Source organism: Notechis scutatus, chromosome 1, assembly GCF_049901735.1.
Source record: "Notechis scutatus isolate UNSWTSFEM ecotype Mainland chromosome 1, rNotScu1.2, whole genome shotgun sequence".
Taxonomy (NCBI): domain Eukaryota; kingdom Metazoa; phylum Chordata; class Lepidosauria; order Squamata; family Elapidae; genus Notechis; species Notechis scutatus.
This window is the reverse complement of record NC_142009.1, coordinates 184,572,104-184,593,837: the sequence shown is the minus strand read 5'-3', so window position 1 is coordinate 184,593,837 and position 21,734 is coordinate 184,572,104. Positions and strand designations below refer to the sequence as shown.

At 37.6% G+C, this 21,734-nt stretch overlaps 1 protein-coding gene across 1 annotated transcript in view; it reads right to left on the bottom strand.

Moving 5' to 3' along the window:
- Positions 1-169: 169 nt before the first annotated feature.
- CERKL (CERK like autophagy regulator) overlaps positions 170-21,734 on the bottom strand; it is a 47,263-nt gene continuing 25,698 nt past the window's right edge. The window contains 8 exon segments of the mRNA XM_026668045.2: positions 170-1,531; positions 2,950-3,122; positions 4,512-4,608; positions 7,088-7,196; positions 7,273-7,298; positions 7,767-7,835; positions 13,757-13,934; positions 14,417-14,491. Of these exon segments, the coding sequence (XP_026523830.2) occupies positions 1,450-1,531; positions 2,950-3,122; positions 4,512-4,608; positions 7,088-7,196; positions 7,273-7,298; positions 7,767-7,835; positions 13,757-13,934; positions 14,417-14,491 (809 nt within the window). The 3' untranslated portion in view covers positions 170-1,449.

Here is a 21,734-nt window from a genome sequence, read left to right as displayed (position 1 = left end):
GGGAATAGACTTTGTAGCCCAGAGTAATGCACACAGATAGAGTATGTATTTTAATAGTTACTACAACAGAGAGAGAGAAATAACATGCAGTGAAGACATCTCATGTTTCCAGGATATGGTCATCTTCCAAATAATGTACTTTTTACAAAACGAAACAATGCAAAGAATGTGCTTTTGCTGGATTTTATTTACGAATGAATTAGATAAGGAACAGAGGCTTAATATAAGATCACAATGTACAAACACACTGATTTCTATTTCAAAAACCAGCCAAAATCTACCAAATTATTAACCATTGAAACTATGTTGACATGTCTAGTTGATATGCCAACTTTTATTTTCTCATATAAAATCATTTCAATTTATAGCTAAGTATTTTAGTATTTGCTTTAAAGAACAAACTGAAAAATATTCTTGGTTAGTAGTATGCAGATCTATTTCAATTTTAAAAAGGGTAATATATTATTAACTCACCTCAAACATTCTTTAATTTGTGAATTAGAAAGGAATCCTTTAAGATGTTCTAAAAGGGTCAGGTGACTGCCCAGTTTAATGGAATAGATCCATTTGTTATAATCAACTATCAGAAGACCTGAACCCAATCTAGAACTGATCAAGAGGCAAAACTCAGTGATAGAAAACTGGCTGTGTTCAACTGAATTTTTGTTTTGCCTTCAGTACAATGCTTTCCAAACTTCCCTTCATTGCCTCAAAACTGCTTATCATAAAGGGTTTTTTTTACCCAATGTAGGTTAAATCCTTTTAATTTATTTAAACGTCCCTGATGTGATTGAGTAATGGGTTTATGGGTAATTACCCAAAGGGGAAAAAAACACAACCAATTTGGGCAGCAATGCTTTAGTTTCTCGTGGAACTACGGTACATCACATTCTTTCGGATTGCTAGATTTCCATGAAATAGTTTGAAAAGCCCTGGTATAGTATGGGCATGATGTTTTAAGTCAGATCATTCCCTGTGCAGAGGACACCATCCACTTGGGGGCAGTCAGTGAATTTTTTCCTCCTTCCATCACTTTGACCTAGCTGTCTGAAAAATGGTTAGGAATAAATACCAAAAACAAGTTACAGACTCGAACCCACAATAATTTTAAAACTGAAAGAACTGACTTCCCCAAAGTCTACATTATTTGTCTAAAATTGGACAGGCAATCTCCCCTAATTATTTAACATTCCTGAAAATTTGTGTGTGATTTGCATACAAAACCCAAAACAGGAATCACAAAATATGCCTCAATCCAACCTGAAGGTGAAAGTGATAGCATTTGTCCCAATAAGAAAGTGGGTATTTCCTCATGACTCTGAACTTCGTTCTGAGTTGAATCTTGCATATTATTAACTTGAATAATCCGAGCTTCCATATTCTTTATGCAATTTTTGTCATATAAATATGATTGGGATGGAAAGGTAACCTTTTTTTCATAGATCATTTCTAAATACAACTGCAGGATTCTTTCAGATTATCCAAAATAACAACATTTCCTCCATACAGATTAATCAACTGAGGATGTAACCTGAAAATGCAAGAAACACAGAAAAAAATTTATCTCATTACTGCTTTATATGAACGTGTACTTTTTGTTCATATGTTTTGGGGGGGGAAATACCGTAGATGTATAGAAAAAAATAGAAGAAAAATACTTTCCACTATAGTCTTCTTCACACAAATGGGAGTCCAATTTGGGGAAATATTTGTGTGTAATTTATTTGTATAACAAATAAGTTGAGGAAAATGGAACTGATGGCACCAAAGCATGGATGTATTGCTGAGTTGCAGAGAATTTGATAGTTATTTTATGTGTTTTTATTTTAAGTTGTAACTCAAATTAGTTTCAGCCGCATTTCTCAACTTTTTGACAGGCTTTAAACAGAATGCAGCAAGTACAGGTGGTCCTCGACTTACAACAGTTCATTCAGTGACCATTTGAAGTTACAACAGCACTGAAAAAAGTGACTTATGACTGTTTTTCAGAGTTACAACCTTTGCAACATCCAAATTCAGCTGCTTGGCAACTGGTTCATACTTATGACCATTGCTGTGTCCTGAGGTCATGGGATCTTTTGCAACCTTCTGACAAGCAAAGTCAGTGGAGAAGCCAGATTCACTTAACCACTGTGTTTCTAACTTAACGGCTGCAGTGATTCACTTAACTATGACAAGAAAGGTCATAAAATGAGGCAAAATTCACTTAACAAATGTTTCACTTCGCAACATAAATGTTAGGCTAAATTGCAGTCGTAAGTCAAGGACTACCTGTATACATAAAGTCTAAATGGACTTACCTTCAGATATATTTCCAACCAGCAAGGATATACATAAACACATAATGTTTGATTTAAAAAACTTATTGATTGGAAAATAGCACTGAGATATTTGTTACCTGACATTAAGTTCTAAACTGACATTTTCAATATGTGTATCATAAAGGATTGGCATGCCGGAATGTCTTGCCTAATCTTGTACACTTTGCAGGTGGATATGCTGGTATCAGACAATAAAAACCATAAACTCTAAAATTCAAGTCTATAGATTACAGGTTGCATTTGGATGGATCTGCTTATATGCAAATATGACATAAATGTCAGATGGAGATAGGCATGATTCTGTTTTTTACAGGATGGTCTTTGAGTCAAATGTAAGATTTGGCTATGGTCCAAGAAGAGAAGTAGGCCATCATATATCAGTGGACATAAAAATATATTATTGAGAAACTTTAGAGGGACAAGCCACTTAAAGACTCCAACTTTGTCATTACTCCTAGATCTTCTTAGGGAAAATATCCTTCTGCAAGAAATTAGAACCAAACACTGGCTCAATGTGAATTTTCTCATTATCCAGTGTAGAATGTGGAAATTTACCATACAAAACTTATGCTAAGCTAAAAGGAATTACCAACACTTCTTGTTCAAACATGACAAAATGTAATCCTACCGGATATGAACTTCTGTTGCCCATTCCACTAAATCTCCATCTATGTTCCAGGGATAAGTATTTTCTTCAGAACCTATACAATTTAGATTATCTGCAGGGATATGTTTCATTCCAATTCTTGGACAGACTTTTACTTCTTCAACAATGTAAGTATCAATAAAAGGAAAGCTGAACTAAAATACAAAGCATTAACACAACAGTTGAAAAATTTGGTATCTGCAAAGGTTTGTCATATGTCTGCTTCCATTACAGAATGGAAAACTAATGCTAGAAGACAAAAGAATATATCTCTGAACATTTTAGCATTCTTACAGAAAATCTGAATGGGCTTTGAAATGGAATTTGCAAAACGAAGTTTTAATGTTAAAAAATTATTCTACATTTTGCTATGTGATTTGTTTTTTTTCTGTTGATTGCCACCATTCTGCAGCATTGGTAAAATCAAGAAATAAAACTTAAATGGTATTTCACCCAAAGACATCTTAGGAAAACATGTATATGCTTAATTCTGCATTGGACCACCCTTAGTTCATCCTTGGATACCAGGCTTATAGTATTGTGTCATTATTGTGAACCATGCTGAACACCCATAAATCCTAATCTATATTTCCCAAACTGTAAAGGGATGATCCTTGGTACTTATTAACCAACTACTGTGATACATCCCATTGTGAAAATAGGTTCAGATTCTTCCCACCTCCCCCTGAAATCCAAACCAAATATACTGTGTTGAATAAATGCTGGGTAGAAGTGTTTGCTATCACATTTTGTATCAATTATCTGGAACATGTTTACATGATTGTAGTAAATCATAATCTCTGAGAGTCTCTCTTTTGGTTCTTCCTATCACTAGCAGCAACTTCAAAAATATGGAAGCTCAAACTTGTTTTCATCGATATAGCTATCTACATAAAACAATTCAATAATCAGAAGCCAAGAACAAATCAAGGCTTCTGTTTCAATTTGTTGTGAGAATGATAACCTGAAGTATTGTATTTGGTTCAGATATCAAAATAAAAAACTATGGAAGGAAATAAAATGGTTATCTAGTCACTTCCATATTCAAGGAAGAGCTATACACTAGGACTTGACTAACTGTGAATGTGTGCAAGTGAAAATAAAAATAAAAAACTATCTACAAAAAGTAACAAGCCTTCTCTTGCCCCAAATACAGCACCGTCTATAGTTAAATATAGCATTTGGGATTTTTAAAAAAATCAGTTTAGCAGATTTGTACTGTAGTACCTCCTGTATATAAGAACCATTTATAATAAAACTGCAACAGATGGAGAGAAATAGGCTAATCGGCCTTAGTCTGGTGATTTTCAAAATCAGAAAAAGGTAGGCTAATGTATTCTGACAGGAAGTTTAAGTCTCTTTAGAAAAGCATTAAACTCTTATATCATGAATTTACTTCCACCTTAAATCTTTGTAATGGTTTGATAATGTAATCGTTTTATTACATTATCGTTTGTTCTCTGACTTTTGATGAATGCAGCTGCTAAGAAAATTTGAATAAAATAATGTCAGTTTGCAAATGCAAGAGTAACGGTTACCTTTACCTGGTTTTTCAGACTAGCATATCTTTTCAAATGTTTAATGAATTCTTGCCGGGAAGTATTCCTTACAGTTATAAGAGCTATGCTTCCATCATCCAATCTAGAAATGATACAGTTAAGCACGAATTAAATAATGCAATTAACAATGAATTAATCAGAAGATGATATAGTATAATCAGGAATCTATCTTAATAACCCAAGTAATTCATCTCTGCCTTTAAAAGTAAAATAATATTCAATGTGTAATATCATCAACCTTAATGTTTCCAGAAAATAACCGCATATAATCTGTATATGATAATATTTGTAGATGTAGCTTTTATCTGGACAATTGGCATATTGGAACAATAGCCAGTGACTGGTAAGAATTAAAATGCAAGTAGAAGTGTGTCTGGTCTTAATTTTTTTTAATTTTGTAGAAACAGTAAGATTTTTTCTCCATCTGTTCAATCGTGTTCAATTCTCAGAGACTGCCTTGCGGTTTCTAGGCAAGATTTTTCAGAATTGATTTACCATTGCCTCTTTCTTAGGGCTTTGTGCCTAAGATGAGACTAAAACTCATAGTCATCCAGTTTCTAATTTGATACCTTAACTACTACACCAAATTGGTTCAGTGTAAGGATAGTTATTTGTATTGTTAAAAATATATAGTACAATTTCACATTAGTTGTTTTTTATTTCCCATTCAATTTTTTATTCTGAAAAAATATGAAAATTTATTTCACAAGAAAATAATTAAAAACCAGATGAAATGTTTGATAATGTATTTAGAAAATGTGTTGATGATATATTTAGGAAATTTTTTTAAAAATCCAGACGGTTACAAATTACGAGTGACGTTATTTGTATGTATACATAAATACATGCACACAAATTATTTTATAAATATGTACACACAAATAATGCACATACCATCTGTCAAAAGTAAGAATCGTAATGAAATGTGTGAAACTGATTTATTCAGAAGGAACTATAATTTGTGGGAAATCTTGATATTACACATTTTATCAATTTTTGAGTGGTCTTAGATATCACAAATTGTCTGTCAGGGTATTAATTGAACCTATTCTTTCAGATTTTGCAGCCAAAACAATACCAGTTAGTGTACAGAATGTATGGAATATTTATAATTATTAGTAGTAATATTACCCATATACTTTTATGAGGGAATCAGAAAGATGTGAGGAGCTGTAGATAACTATATAAGCATAACTGGTATATTTTCTTCAAACTGAGAGATGGGCATCATATAAATTCAATAAATAAATAAAATAAAAATATTTCAGTACACAATTAATTGAAATATATTCCCTCACCTATTTTTAAACCTTTTTGTGTAATCCCAATTTCCTTTGCCCAGTTATCCCCATTCATAACATTCAAAGGCTGGTGCAATTTTTAGACAACCCAAAGTTACACAACTCTAAGGTTTGCAACTCCAAAGTGGAAACATTAAAAGGCTTCTATTTATTTCATTTTTTGAAGGTTTCAATTAGTTTTCATGATTTTGAGTCTTCTTCCCTTATGATTATGACATTTGGAGTTCCTAAAAGCTATACTTAGTGAAGTCCAGAGGGCCACAGATTCTCCCTACCTGCTGAGGTATTGGTGAATCATAAAATTAACAAGAGTCACAGTAATCTAGCAGCTGAACTAGTACGTTTGGCAAATGTCAAAGATCTAAAAATAACAAGCTTGGAATGAAATTTCTAGTCTTTCATTGACAGTTCGTTTTGTTTTTCCTTATGCATGCAGATTTTCTCTTTAGCACTTATATTTAGCTTTTACAATAACTGAATTTAATCAGTGAAAACTGTTAGGAATGTAAGTCACCTAACATTTGGGTTGGAAAATATATAAACCAGGATAGACATTTTAATACTGTCTCTTTAAGGGAATGCTAAAATGGTAATTGGGTGTGGTTCCTCAAACGGCCATAAGATGGAGCCAGAAACCTGGGTTGTTCTGTTCTGTTGTTGCTGAGAGTGTTGCCATTCCTCCTATTGACTGTTGCTGATCGTTGATGTAAGTCTGTTACTGAACTGTTTTTGATATTGAACTTTGTTATTGGATTATCCCTGGACTGAAAACTGACTGCTTTAACCGTGAATGACTTGGACTGTTTTGTTGAACTTTGCTTAACCGTTTTACTGGAAGTAAAAACCTACATTTTACTATACAGTGTAGCTGTGTGCTGTGTGTGTTATTCTTCACCACTCTCACTACGTCTCCCTGTGTGCGCTCATTCTCCTAACGGGGAATTACCTCAACAAAAACCAAAGATCTAGATTTCCCCATTAACAAAGCCCAAAGGAGATTATTATTTGTGACTGCCACTTAAGTCAAACTTCTAAGATAATTTAATCATCATAATTATCCAATGATTATTCTAGATGGATGACCGCATATCTGCCTGAACAAAAATTGATTACAATTCCCAAAGATGCAGAATCAACCATTGTTCAATTTCATCGTGCTCTCCCAACCCTGAAGTTCTAGATTGCGTGCAATCTGAGAAAGCCAAGCTTCTGAAAAAAGGTGTTAAGGACATTAGTTTAATTCCACAAATCCTTACTGACCTGGTATTAGGTGCCAAACCTCTTGGTGCCACTGAACAGAGACAAGGGATTGCCATAATGCTCACGTTCAGGAAGTGACCCTGGATTCTCTGCCACTCATCTGTGCGGTCTAAATATAACATATTGTGTATTAATTTCAAGTAACCTTAATTACATTTGATGAGTGATTAAACTTGCAGACTTACCTGGTTTAAGTCTCCCTTCCTTCCTTCTAAAAAATAATAATAAATTAAAAATCACTAAAGGATGACAAAATAAATAAATAAATAAAACACAGCTTGCTTGTCATGTTGTGAAAATAAACATCTAACACTGAATTGAAGAAAACAAAAATGTCTTTATGAAAGAAAAGCTTTAAATCCTGTATTAATCACATAATTTGAGAGTACACTTCATTGCTGAAGTAAACATGATTATTTTTTTATTCATGTTTTAGGACAAAATATACTAATGATAAACTACTTTACAGCACAGCAAAATCTAAATGAAACATAACTCCCTAATATTTTCTTCAGGTATATTAAATTGACCCTTATAGGAAAACATTGAATGCAGAATGCAATCTAACGAACATTAGCAACAGTTAAATGATATGAACCCTCATAGTTAAATTAATCAGAATTAATATTATGGACAAAATGAAGTTTTGCATTCATCAACCTCTGACTAGTTTACTTACCTATCATTTTCTTGTGAATCTTGCTGTAGATGCTTCAATGGGAGGAATGATATTTCACAATCTTCTGGTCTATGGACAGAACAGAAATATACAAAACATAAATATACAGAACAGAAATATACAAAAAAATGTATATCAAGGTTGAATATTGAACAGTATATTACAGAGTTCGTACTAAAATAACTGCAGGAACAGAGAGTATGAATCCTGTTTGAATAACGTATTCAGAGACAGACAGACTAAATCCTCAACAGAATGAATGAAAAATGAATGTAAGGAAAGAAGACCTTGAAATTGCATGGAGTAGACTAAACTATGTCCTACTGAACAGAAATATGAAAAAGAATGCTTGGTAGAATAAAGATGTGAAAGAGGCTCTGGATGAAAAATTAAACAAGTAAGAGAATAACTTCCAAAAGACAATTATAAGACATTAATGTTTTTCATACAACAGGAAAGAGAGCAAGAGTTTTCAGGGGGGGAAAGTATGGGATAATTGTTTGCTAAGTGTCCCTGAGAAAGTATTTAAAAGAATTCTGACTGACTTTATATAAAAATGTGCTTCTGCCTACTTTGTTCTAAAGAAGTAAAAGAAAATAGTCGTGGCAGAACAAAAAAAAATCATGGTGCAAATAGGCATTTGAAAAGTGTACATGGTGAAAGAAAAATCATTAAATAGGAGTTGACAAGATCCTTTAAAGGGATTGAAGAAAAGGCAACCATTTTCTGAAAGTGGGGGAAGGAAGGATAGGCTGCAGAAACAGAAAAGTATGGAGTGATATACACTGCTCAAAAAAATAAAGGGAACATTTAAACAACACAATGTAACTCCAAGTCAATCACACTTCTGTGAAATCAAACTGTCCACTTAGGTAGCAGGGCTATGGCCCTGAAAGATGACTATGCAAAAGAAGAGCAAAAAAGAGAAACGAAATCAGATTAGAATTCAGGTAGAGAAATAATTTCAAGGCTTGGTCCCTAAGGAGGAAAAAAAGATTAAGTCAGCCCTGAAAAGACAGGACTGACAGGCCAATTAAATTCAGGAAACAGGAGAACAGATCATGCAAATTTTGCCTTTATAGAAGGGTAATTTCAAAATTCTAGCCTTTGTAATCTGTAAAAGAATTTTTCATTGCAGGAACTTCCGGTTGCAAGGCTTCGGCGGCGGCAGGAATCCGCTTCTCTGCGGGTCCCTGCTGCGCTCGCCGCTGAGGTACCCCCGATCCAACTGGATTTGGGGGTTGTCGCTACCCCGAAGGGGCAGCGGAAGACAGAGGAGATCCGGGCAGGGGTCTGGGGATATCGCACCCCCCTTCCCCAGCCGGCTAGACTCCTTTTTCCTGAGGCGGTGGAGCGGCTGTCAGAAATGGCAGCCACAAAGGAATCTTCAACCGGATAAGACTGTGCAGGAGGAAGAACCAGAAGGAGAAGTTTTCTTGGCTGAACCGGGACATTAAGTTACTTTTAAAACACCCTGGAAACTTGACTTTTGGATTGATACATTTGTTACAAAAGATTGTTACAGTGGCGAAAGTGCTGAAGGAAAGTTCACTCCCCTTCCTTACGGAGAAAGTAAATGAGCACAGAAAAACCTGCTTCTTTAAGGTAAAAACAAGCTCTTTGTTATAAGTGGGAAGGAGAGGACCAAAAAAAATCTTTAAAAATTTGTTGGAAGAGATGCCTTGAAGATTATAAGACCAGCAACTAATTGTAATACGGCTTTAAAATATATTTGGGATTTTGCCCCAGGAGGAAAAATTGCAAAGAGAAGAAGAGGAAATAATTTCTGTCTGTTTGGAGTGTTTGATAACTTTGACTTTTGGAAAATACTTTAAGATTAAAAACATCTGGGTCGTTTTTAAAAAATTTACAATGGCACCATCTGTGGATGAACTAAAAATGGAATATGAAAAATTAAAAGAAAGAGAACAAAATGGCAAGGATTCTTTGGGAGCTGTCTTCCACTTTTTAGAAATGGCGGTTTCTACGTACCAGCAAATACTTGAGGAAGAAGGAGAAGGAGAAGAAGAAGAAGAAAAGGAAGAAGCCATTTTTAATGGACAAAAAAGTTTGATTAAGAAAGAAAATAGGAAGAGAGGAAGGAAAAATGAGAATTTAAGATTTAATAAAACAACCAAGAAAAAGAAAAATAAGGTGAAAAAAAGGTACAATGTTAGAAAGCAATTGAAAAGAGAATTACAACAGAGAGGGGAAGCTAAAAAGGTGGAGGTTAGGAGAGGGGGGGGGGGGCAAAAAGACCAGACTGGAGAAGCAGATTTTTTTTTAGAGACAAAGGAAAGTGTATAATTAAATAAAGATTCTGCAAGAGTACATAAGATAGTATTGTAGTATTTGCATTTGAAATAGTGTATTGGAATATTATAAGATTTAATAAAATATTAAATAAATATTAAAATATTAAAATATTAACATGTTTAATAATGATAGATCTCAATATTTAATAAAATATTAAAGAGAATGTGTAAAATGATTAATGCTTAGTTATAGTTTAATTTGTTATTGTCTTAATGTTATTATAAATTTATTGTTTCATTTTCTTATTTTAAAATAATGTATTAATTAGAATTAGAACTAGAATGGAAATTATATACAACTATATTATAAGTTTATTATTCTTTTATTTCAAAATGCAACATGTAGAATGTACTAAGCAGAATCAGGATGGAAATTATGTACTATTTTAAGTGTTACTTTAGGGGAAAGATAGAAAGGCATCACACTTTAAAAGTGATTACAGGGGAAAAAAATTGTTAAAGAGAAGAGATAAATAGATGATTGGAAAAGAACGGACAAAAGATACAAGCATAATGATTTTGAAATAAGATGAAATAAATAAAATATAATTAAGAGAGTGAAAAGAAGGGAGAAATTATATAGAAAATATAGAATGGTTAATAAGATATGAATGGTATATAAGGTGAGCATGAATTTGATTTAGGTCTGTAAAAAAAGATGTAACCCGGGGCTAAGCCACTTTTCAAAAGAAGTTTTATGTTTTATGTTTTGTGTTTTGGTTAGCTATGTTTGATTGTGAATTAATAAAACCTTGGAGGAATAAAACTAAAGGGAGAGAAATTTGGAAAAGACACCTATAAATGATAATTAAGGAGGTTTTATCTTTTTATGTCTTGTTTTATGTTTTGTATTTTGTGTGTTTATGTTTGATTAAGAATTAATAAAACCTTGATAGAAAGAAATATAATTGAATAAAAGTGAAGGGAGAAATAATGAGAAATTTGGAAAAGATATATATGTGCTTAAATGGAAATGTGATAATGTGGAACTATGCCTTAAAAAATAATGTTTTATTTGCCTTGTTAAAACTTATAAGTAATTTTTAGAAAGGAGGTTTTGTACTTTGATGTCCTATGTTTTGTTTGTCTTCAAAAAATCAATAAAACTTATTAAAAGAAAAAGAATTTTTCATTACAGTTCAGCAGAACATCTGCTTGAATGTGAAACACATTCACATTTCCTTTTTACACTGCTCAAAAAAATAAAGGGGACACTTAAACAACACAATGTAACTCCAAGTCAATCACACTTCTATGAAATTAAATTGTCCACTTAGGTAGCAACACTGATTGACAATCAATTTCACATGCTGTTGTGCAAATGGAATAGACAACAGGTGGAAAGCATAGGCAAGACACCCCCAATAAAGGAGTAGTTCTGCAGGTGGTGACCACAGACCCCTTCTCAGCTCCTATGCTTTCTGGCTGATGGTTTAGTCACTTTTGAATGCTGGCGGTGCTTTCACTCTAGTGGTAGCATGAGACGGAGTCTACAACCCACACAAGTGGCTCAGGTAGTGCAGCTCATCCAGGATGGCACATCAATGCGAGCTGTGGCAAGAAGGCTTGCTGTGTCTGTCAGCATAGTGTCCAGAGCATGGAGGCGCTACCAGGAGACAGGCCAGTACATCAGGAAACGTGGAGGAGGCCATAGGAGGGCAACAGTCCAGCATCAGGACCGCTACCTCCGCCTTTGTGCAAGGAGGGACAGGAGGAGCACTGCCAGAGCCCTGCAAAATGACCTCCAGTGGGCCACAAATGTGCATGTGGCTGCTCAAACGGTCAGAAACAGACTCCATGATGGTGCTATGAGAGGTCGACGTCCACAGGTGGGGGTTGTGCTTACAGTCCAACACCGTGCAGGACGTTTGGCATTTGCCAGAGAACACCAAGATTGGCAAATTTGCCACTGGCGCCCTGTGCTCTTCACAGATGAAAGCAGGTTCACACTGAGCACATGTGGCAGACATCACAGGGTCTGGAGACTCCATGGAGAACGTTCTGCTGCCTGCAACATCCTCCAGCATGACCGGTTTGGCAGTGGGTCAGTAATGGTGTGGGGTGGCATTTCTTTAGGGGGCCGCACAGCCCTCCATGTGCTTGCCAGAGGTAGCCTGACTGCCATTAGGTACCGAGATGAGATCCTCAGACTCCTTGTGAAACCATATGCCGGTGCGGTTGGCCCTGGGTTCCTCCTAATGCACGACAATGCTAGGCCTCATGTGGCTGGAGTGTGTCAGCAGTTCCTGCAAGACGAAGGCATTGATGCTATGGACTGGCCTGCCCGTTCCCCAGACCTGAATCCAATTGAGCACATCTGGGACATCATGTCTCGCTCCATTCACCAACGTCACGTTGCACCACAGACTGTCCAGGAGTTGGGGGATGCTTTAGTCCAGGTATGGGAGGAGATCCCTCGGGAGACCACCCGCCATTTCATCAGGAGCATGCCCAGGCATTGTAGGGAGGTCATACAAGCACATGGAGGCCACACACACTACTGAGCCTCATTTTGACTTGTTTTAAGGACATTACATCAAAGTTGGATCATCTGTAGTGTTTTTTTCCACTTTAATTTTGAGTGTAACTCCAAATCCAGACTTCCATGGGTTGCTAAATTTGATTTCCATTGATAATTTTTCTGTGATTTGTTGTCAGCACATTCAACTATGTAATGAACAAAATATCTAATAAGAATATTTCATTCATTCAGATCTAGGATGTCTTATTTTTGTGTTCCCTTTATTTTTTTGAGCAGTGTAGTAAATAGTACTGTAAACTACATTTAGTTAGAATTCCTTTCTTTTCTTAACTCCTGCCTTTAATTTCTTTAGCTCACTACTTCTCACTCTACATAATCCCACTTACTGAAAAAGGAAGAATGTGATGGGCATGAACAGACAGAAGGGTATAGAATTACTCCTTAACATTAGCAGTTAACCAGTGTGGCAGAGACCCTCGTAGACAGAGAGGAAAAGAACTGACTAGTGAGTAACAAACTCTCCAAGATATAGAGAATGTAGTGATGTTTATTCTTCCCAATTCTTTGAAAACATAAAGAGATCCAACCTCATCAGTGCAAACCAACTGCTCATAGTAACGGTCAAAATAAAATATCTAACCAAGAAACTAAGCGGATCTGACAGCAGCAGTTTGAGGATTGTTCACCTGCTCTCACACCAGCAGTGCCATTATTGGAACAGCCTCTGGTCTCTTCTTTCTTTCTAAGTAAGGCTTTCCAGCATGAGGAACCAGCCTTCTTCCCTCTGCCTGGGTGGTGGGCTGAGTCCCAGCCAGGAAGCACAGAAGGGTGGGGGAGTTTGTTTATGGAGGCCCGATAATCCAGCAGGTGCTTTCTCTGTAGGCTTCTCTTTGTCATCTTCTGGCATCTGCCATCTCCCTCAACCTTCTCCTTCTCCAACCCTCCCCCCCTCCCCATTTTCTTCAGAGCGGCCTTATGCTTAGCAGACACTAAATCTGCAGGCACTCGTGCTCCGGTGGTCTGGTTTTCTCATAAAAAGTCTGCTGCTTTCTCTTCACCACAGAGTAAAATTGTCATTTAAGATATTGGGGAAATGCTAAAACTAGAATGCAAATAATCTAATTTGCATAGCATAATTACTCACTTTAAAATATTCCTACATTAATATTACAATGATTTCAAATTCAGCTTACCTGAGGTTTGCTAGGGTCTTGATTACAGCAAAATTTTTACGCTGATTTGGTGGAATCCAGCGATGCTTTTCAGCCAAGGCTAGAGTCCTTGATCCAAAGCCAAACATAGAAGAGAATCCAAAGCGAAGTAGCTTGAAAGGGCTACTGAAGGTGCACATATCCACTGACTTTAGATGCCCTAATATTGTAGCATTAATACAAACACACATACACATATATGTATATGTACATATATGTATATGTACATTTTATAAGTGAACTCATTTCCTAACTCTATTGTATGTTAATTGCACAGGAGCAGGAGGATCAAAATCCTAGAACACCATTTTGTACAAGACACAGAGTGCATTCCTGTGTTTGTATAAATCAAGAGGAGTGTGCCTCCTGATCCTTCAAGGCACTACCACAGCACACATGGCACTTAAATGAGACACATATTCAGTCAACAAAAACAGCACCCAATACAACTGTCACATTGCAATAAATTAAAAGCACACAATATAAATAAAAATGAATTCCAGAAAGCCTGTTCCATCCTACAGAAGATCTGAATCATAATTTTTGACAAACGTTGGATATAATCCTGTTTATTTCATGTATAAAAAGGATGGATATTTATTATTTTATTCCTGTCTAAAATTTCAGATGTGCAATACTTACCCAATATTATATGCAATATTGCTGTTTGTATATGTTGGATTCCATTCAGAGTATGTGCCAAAATATTGGTGGAACCTATAAATATATTAAAGAGAGAATAAAAAAAAAAATTAAAGCAAAGTGAAACTTCTGTGTAGGAGAATATTCATGATGAATTCTCTGAATCAGCATGAAGAATTGTTAAACAAAATTTACAAATGTAGAAATATCTCCAGATTAGAGTAAAGAAAGGTTTAATAAACTATGGCTTGCTTCTGTATAAACATACGTTTTCAACATTGGCAAAGTTGTAAACTCAACTATCAGATTAAATTTATTGACCATATGAATTCATTCTTCATTTATATCTTGATTTTGCAGGTGACACTATTAAAATCTGTTATTCCATTTCGGCACTAACTAAACCAAAAAAATACAATAGATTTGGTCTTCCTGATTTTTAAATAACTGCTTAGTAGGATTTGTTTTCTGTTCCAAGAGTCTAGCCTCTTAATAACACTAAATAGAATAATGATTTTGCTTAGTATACAAATAAGAGTGCTTAATAAAGTCAGGGTAATTGTACTGAAATAGTTTCTATTTGAGTTTTGGATTCAGTAAACTATGTTGTCAAGACCCCTGAATTCCCAATTTAAGCAATTTTGGCCTATTTATTAGTCTGACATATTGCACTATGTGAGCCAGCTATTGTTCACCAATTAAGTAAATAACACCTTACTGTAATGTATTAACAAAGTATTTGTACTTCTGATTCAAACTCTAATTAATTATTTCATATATTTTCTTCTCTAAGCAAAGATTGAGAATTCTACATTACTAAATATTCCTTGTCCTATTGAGTTATCTTTTAGGAGACATTGCCTAACGTACCTAACAGAGAAACAAAATGATCGTAGGTGGCCAAAAAAGCAATTGGAGTTAAGGGACTTCCGCCTTCCTGCCGACTTCCCCATTGAGTTTCCTTATAGAAAGCTGACAGGGAGCATTGGAAATCCTTCCTTCTTCCCTCCCTCCCTCCCCACCTTCCTCATCATTCCTGTCGGCTACCCCATTTGTTTACTTGTGAAAAGCTTGTAAGGAACAAACCAGTGGGAAAGCCAAAAGGAAACTACAAGTCCAAGGCCAGTAGCAAGTAAGTGCCATGTAGGGGAGGGATTAAGGAAGTGTGCATCAGAAATGGTACATGAAGATACATGAGAGGTACCACATGGTTCAAGAAGGATATGTATGCAAGGGGTGCCATAGGGTAGGGTGTACATGGGCCAACGCAGGTCAAGAAGGGTGTGGGGAGCTTGCAGAGATATGTGAAAGGTGCCACCCAGTCTAAGGAGGGGGCATGGGATGGCACAAGTTGAGGGGGCATGCAGAGAGGTGAAATGGGCTGAGAAGGTACTTGGGATCCCTCCCTCCTTTTGTATTCCTCCTCTTACCTTCCCAATTGGCAGGTAGGTGGCTGCTGCTGGTTGGGGGAGAGAGTGAGGGATTGCAAGAATGGTGGGACATTCAAAATGAGCATCACATGACCGCAGCAACAGCCCAGTTGAGCTGAAGTAGTAGCAGCCCAGTAGCACTAAAGCAGCCACAATTTCTCAAATTTCATTCTTTTGGGAATCATGGATGCCTTCTGTAAGTTAGCCCATTTGAATACTCTCTATTAAAATTTAGAAGGTGGGTCATATAAAAAACCTCCATCAAAATTCTAGTTTTACAGTTAAACTCAGATTTAGTCATTTAAGTTTTGCAAAGATATATTTCACCCAGTTAAAGGTTACAGAACAAGAGTTTTAGTAGTGCATCAGTTTTATTTATCATTGCAATGACTATTCTCTTGATTTACTTTTATTTGGTATTGAAAATATATAAGTATATTATAAATAAATAAAATCTTTACAGTTGTAAGTTTTTACAGGAACCTGAAAGTAAAGGCTTGACAGGTAACTGAAAGTTAAAAACTGCCATGGCTCAGCTCTTTAGTTTCAGTTAGAATGCAGTACTGCAGGCTACTTCTGCTGACTGCCGGCTGCCTGAAATTTGGCAGTTCAAATCTCACCAGGCTCAAGGTTGACTCAGCCTTTCATCCTGAGATGGGTAAAATGAGGACCCAGATTGTTGGGGGCAATATGCTGACTCTGTAAACTGCTTAGAGAGGGCTGTAAAGCACTATGAAGTGGTATATGAGTCTAAATACTATTGCTATGCTATTATTCCTTTGGAGAATTAAAATTTCCTATTTTCCTAGTGATAGCTCTGGGTAACAGTATTAAGAACTACTTATTAATAGTTATCATAGAAATATTTAAAATGTGGTACTTTTTTCTCAGACCATATTCCAAACACATATTCCAAGAAGTGATGCAATCTACAATCTTTTCTGCTTCACACTAAGATTATTAACTTGCTAACCAATTTGCATTCCCAAGAATACCAAACAGCAAGAATAAAGACAAAAGTATCTATGGTTTACGCAAAGCATGACTGATAAGGTATCAGACAGAAATTGTGAAGGGAAATGTCCTTCGAAGTATGAGCACTCCTGCTGAACAATTAACTTAATTAACCAGACATCATGAATATTCATAAGTCTGTTAATGTGTCCCTCATCCAAATAGATAAATGTGATGTAATGGCTTCCTAGTCATGCATATCTAAGAGTCTCATGAAAACTGTACCAACACTGTGATGCTTTGCCCAAGCCATAATGGCAGCTAAGTCTCATAACAATATTTTACTCTCCACAAATTAATTGGAAGCAGAAATACATTGCAAATGACTGATTTAAGGCTGTAAGATTATATAGTCAATATATAAATTTCTTTTGTTTTATAGCGATTGCATTCCTTTCCCCTTGTCTTTCTTTTTTTTTCACTCCTTATTCAAATAAGTCTACTGAGTTCCTTAGCTATCATTCATATTCATATTTTATGTGAATAAAAGCTAAGGAATCAAGAAGAGAAATAAGCACTATTCTAATATAATAATTACAGCCATTCTTTATCTGATCTCTTTTATTTTGTCTATAGTATAAATGGTATACTATAAATTTATACTATAAATTTATTTGATATAGATTTCAAACTCATACAGAAACACATTTGTCCAAGTAAGTATGATGTATGTTAGGATATACATATGGGAAACAACAGTGTACACTCCCTATTAAAATTTAGGAAATGAGTCACATAAACCACCTTCCTCAAAATTCTATTTTTAAAGTTAAACTCAGATTTAGTGCATTTAAGTTTTGCAAAAATATATGAAACATATTCAAACTCAGATAAACTCATATTGAGAGTGGTAAGGACAGCTCAGATAAACTCATACTGATAACTCATACTGAGAGTGGTAAGGACAGCTGAGACGATTATAGAAAGCTTGATTCCCGTTATTCAGGATATTACTTAAGCGCTATGTGCTTATAGCTCGAAGCATTGTTAGAGACCCCACACACCCACTTCATGATCTGTTTCTGTTGCTCCCCTCTGGGAGGAGGTTTTAAAGTATCTACAGCAGGACTACTAGATTCTGTAATAGCTTTGTTCCTTATACCACCCATCTTAAAAACTTGTAGGATTCTTTTTTTTTTTTTGCCATGCATATGTATCCATTCTATTCTGCTCTGCTCTGCTCTATTCTGAACAATTTTCAGTAGGAAAAAAATTCCTACTTGACAGTCCTTGGTCTATACAGCTACCTTCACTAAATCTAAAACCAACTTTTAAAAATTAAGACATGTACAATGTGCAACAAAATTTTAAAATTTTACCTCCTTCTAGCCCGACGAAAGTGTGAGAGAGCTTTTATTTCTGCCACAGATCTATACTGACATAAAATTTCTCACTCACTCCTATTTAAAGTACCAGTAACTAAAAAACATTAAAGGACAGAGAGTAAAATGCTGGGAAAGTACCATCTCGTTCTATCCAGACCAGTTTTCTACCAGCTACAATCAGGTTGTTTGATCAATTACTTTCTTTCTTATAATTTGCATAATTTCATGTTCTTCACCTACCAACTACTACCTACTCAGAAAATATCTTTATTTGTCAACTGGAAATGCACAAAACAGAGAAAGGGTGTTGGTACTTATCTGACACGCCCGTTCTCTTTGAGCTGTGAAGAGCATCCAGCAGTGGGAGGTGCTTCAATCTCTGCATGTCTAGGCTGGGCTTAATTTGTGGGACGCTCCTCCTCCTCCACGGGACTCCTCCCCAGCGTTCCCCAGTTTTGGCGAAGACGAGAGAAATAAACGCCCTCGTCCTCAATGCCCTAACAATTCGTTGGCTGAAACAGGACCCCACCAGACGGAAAAAGGGTGGGGCTGGATGCTCTTCACAGCTCAAAGAGAACGGGCGTGTCAGGTAAGTACCAACGCCCTTTCTCCCATGAGCTGTTCAGAGCATCCAGTAGTAGGACATACCAAAGCTTGGCCTGTCCTACGGGAGGGACTCCGTCTGGCCTGGAATCCCCTCTTGGTCCCTGTGGACCCATTGCAGAACTCTTCTGCCAAAGGAGGCCTCAGCGAATGCAAATACATCTATTTTATAATGCCTAATGAATGGCGATGGAGAGGTCCAGGTTGCGGCTCGACAGATTTCAGTTATTGGTGCCTGTGTGGCCCATGCTGCTGATGTTGCGGCACTCCTTGTTGAATGAGCTGTTATGCCCCTGGGCACCTGCAGTGATTGAGACTGATACATTTTCGCTATCGCGGCCTGTAGCCAACAGCCTATTGTAGAAGGCGAGACCTTGCATCCCTGAGTGTTGGGCTGAAAGGACACAAATAAGGCTTCCATTTTTCTGAAAGCCGCTGTGCGGTTAATATATATTCGCAATGCTCACCTCACATCAAACCTATGCCATTGTAGTTCCGACCCTTGGGATGGTCTGGGACAAAAATTAGGAAGTATCAGCTCTTGTGCCCTATGAAAAACTGAGTTAATTTTGGGTATAAACGTAGGATCAGGGCGAAGGACCACCCGGTCAGAATGGAAAATGCTACAAGGAAAACTACTTTATACGTCAGAAATTGGAGACTTGACGATTTCAAGGTTCGAAAGGGCCCTTAGTGAGTGTGACAAGGACCTTGTTAAGGTCCCAGGTGGGATAACGGTGTACCGCTGGAGGGCGTAAATTTGTGGCTCCTTGAAGGAAACTCCGTATGCGTGGATGATGGGAAAGAGATAGTAGGCCTTCACAAGTGAGAACTGATGTCAAGGCCGCCATCTGTCTTTTCAACGTATTAGATGATAATCCCTTGTCAAGTCCCTCTTGCAAGAACTCTAGGATTTGAGCCACAGATGGAGAGATGGGATCAATTCGAGACTTGGTACACCATTTGCAGAAACTGGACCATGTGGCATTGTAAATGCAAGTTATTGAGGGGCGTCTGGCGGCTTGGATAGTGGTGATAACTCTGTTGGAAAACTTTTTGCTCTTCAGACGACTCCGCTCAACCTCCAGACGGTCAGGTGCAACCATTGAGGGTCCGGATGTTGAAGGGGTCCCTGGGTTAGCGAGACTCTGGCTAGCGGAATTCTCCATGGTGTTGATACGGATAGACTGCGGAGGTCTGCAAACCACGGCCGTCTGGGCCAGTAAGGAGCTACTAAAAGCAGCTCCGCCCTCTTGTCTAGCAGCTTCTGGATGACCTTGGGAAGCAGTGGAAGTGGCGGGAATGCATACAGAAGTCCTGGGGGCCAACGACAGCGGAGCAAATTGAAGTTCTCCGCTCCTTGCGAGGGGTACCTGGAAAAAATCTCGGGAGCTGAGCGTTGAGGGAGGAAGCGAACAGATCCACCACCGGCTGTCCAAATGTCCTGACCACCTCTTGAAACAGAGTCAGATGGAGGCGCCACTCCGATTGATCGATCGTGGCCCTGCTCAGCCAGTCTGCCTGTGTATTCGACAGGCCCGAAATGTGCTCTGCTTTGATGGAAAGTAGGTTCCTCTCCGCCCAATGACATAAGCGTTCCGCTTCCCGCATGAGATGATTTGACCGTGTGCCCTCCTGTTTGTTTATGTGAGCTTTGGCTGTTACGTTGTCGGTCAATATTAGTACGTGCTGATTGCGTACCTGTGGAAGGAAGCTGCGGAGAGCCAGGTGTACTGCTCGAAGCTCCAGCCAGTTTATACTGCACGACTGTTCTATGATGGACCAGCGGCCTTGGGTTGTGAGCGATTGAACATGCGCTCCTCATCCAAACAGGCTGGCATCGGTGGTGATGGTAAGTCTGTGTGGCTCTTTGAAGAGGCAGCCTCTGTTGATGACTGGTCTGGTCCACCAGAGGAGAGATATGAGGACCTTTGATGGTACCTTGACCTTGTATTTGGAGTTGCTTCGGCCGAAGCGCTGGTACGGGAGCATGAACCATTGGAGGGATCTAGTGTGGAGCCGGGCCCAAGGGATAATAGAAATCATCTTGCCCAACAATTTTGATAGTTCCGCTAGGGACACCCTCTTAAGACCCCTGATCTCCTTAACTTATTGCTGAATGCTATTTAGTCTATCTGGTGACAGGTAAACTTTGCCTTCCACCGTATCTATGACTGCCCCCAGATGGGTTAACTGAGTCGATGGTGTTAAATGACTCTTTTTTGTTGTAGGGATTGTAATGTGTTCTGAGTATCTCTGACTGCTTGATGAGCGGAAGATGACAAAATCAAGATGTCATCAAGATAACACTGGAGTCGTACGGGGATATCACGGAGATGAGCAGCTAGCGCTGCGTGAAGGTCCTGGGGGCAGAAGCTAAGCCGAAAGGAAGGGCCACATATTCGAAATGGTGGTTATTATAACAGAATCTCAGAAATTTATAGTGGGGAGGCCGAATAGCAATATGTAGGTACGCCTCCGTCAGGTCTATGGACGTGAGGACATCACCCTTTCTGATGCAAAGTAAGATAGATTGCAGGGTGTGCATTTTAAACTTGCGATATACTAAGAAACGGTTGAGACGTTTCAGATCCAATATTGCTCTCTATCCCCCGAACTTTTGGGAACAACAAAAAGATGTGAATAGAAACCTCGCCCTCGTTGCTTGGTGGCTACTGGTTGGATGGCTCGTATGTCCAGTAGGTGTTGGATAGCTGTTTCCATGAGATTACGTTTAACTGGATCTCAGGAGAGAGGGCATGACATGAAAAAATCTGGCGGGAGTGGATTGAAACTCCAGTGCAAGGCCAAATCTGATCGTGTCTCTGACTCAGGCATCAGAGGTTGAAGTCCGTGATTGGTCCGCAAATAATTTAAAGCGTCCGCCAATGGGGGTCGGGTCCAGGGAGTTATCTTGGACGCAGAAAGGACCTGTTTCCTGCTCCC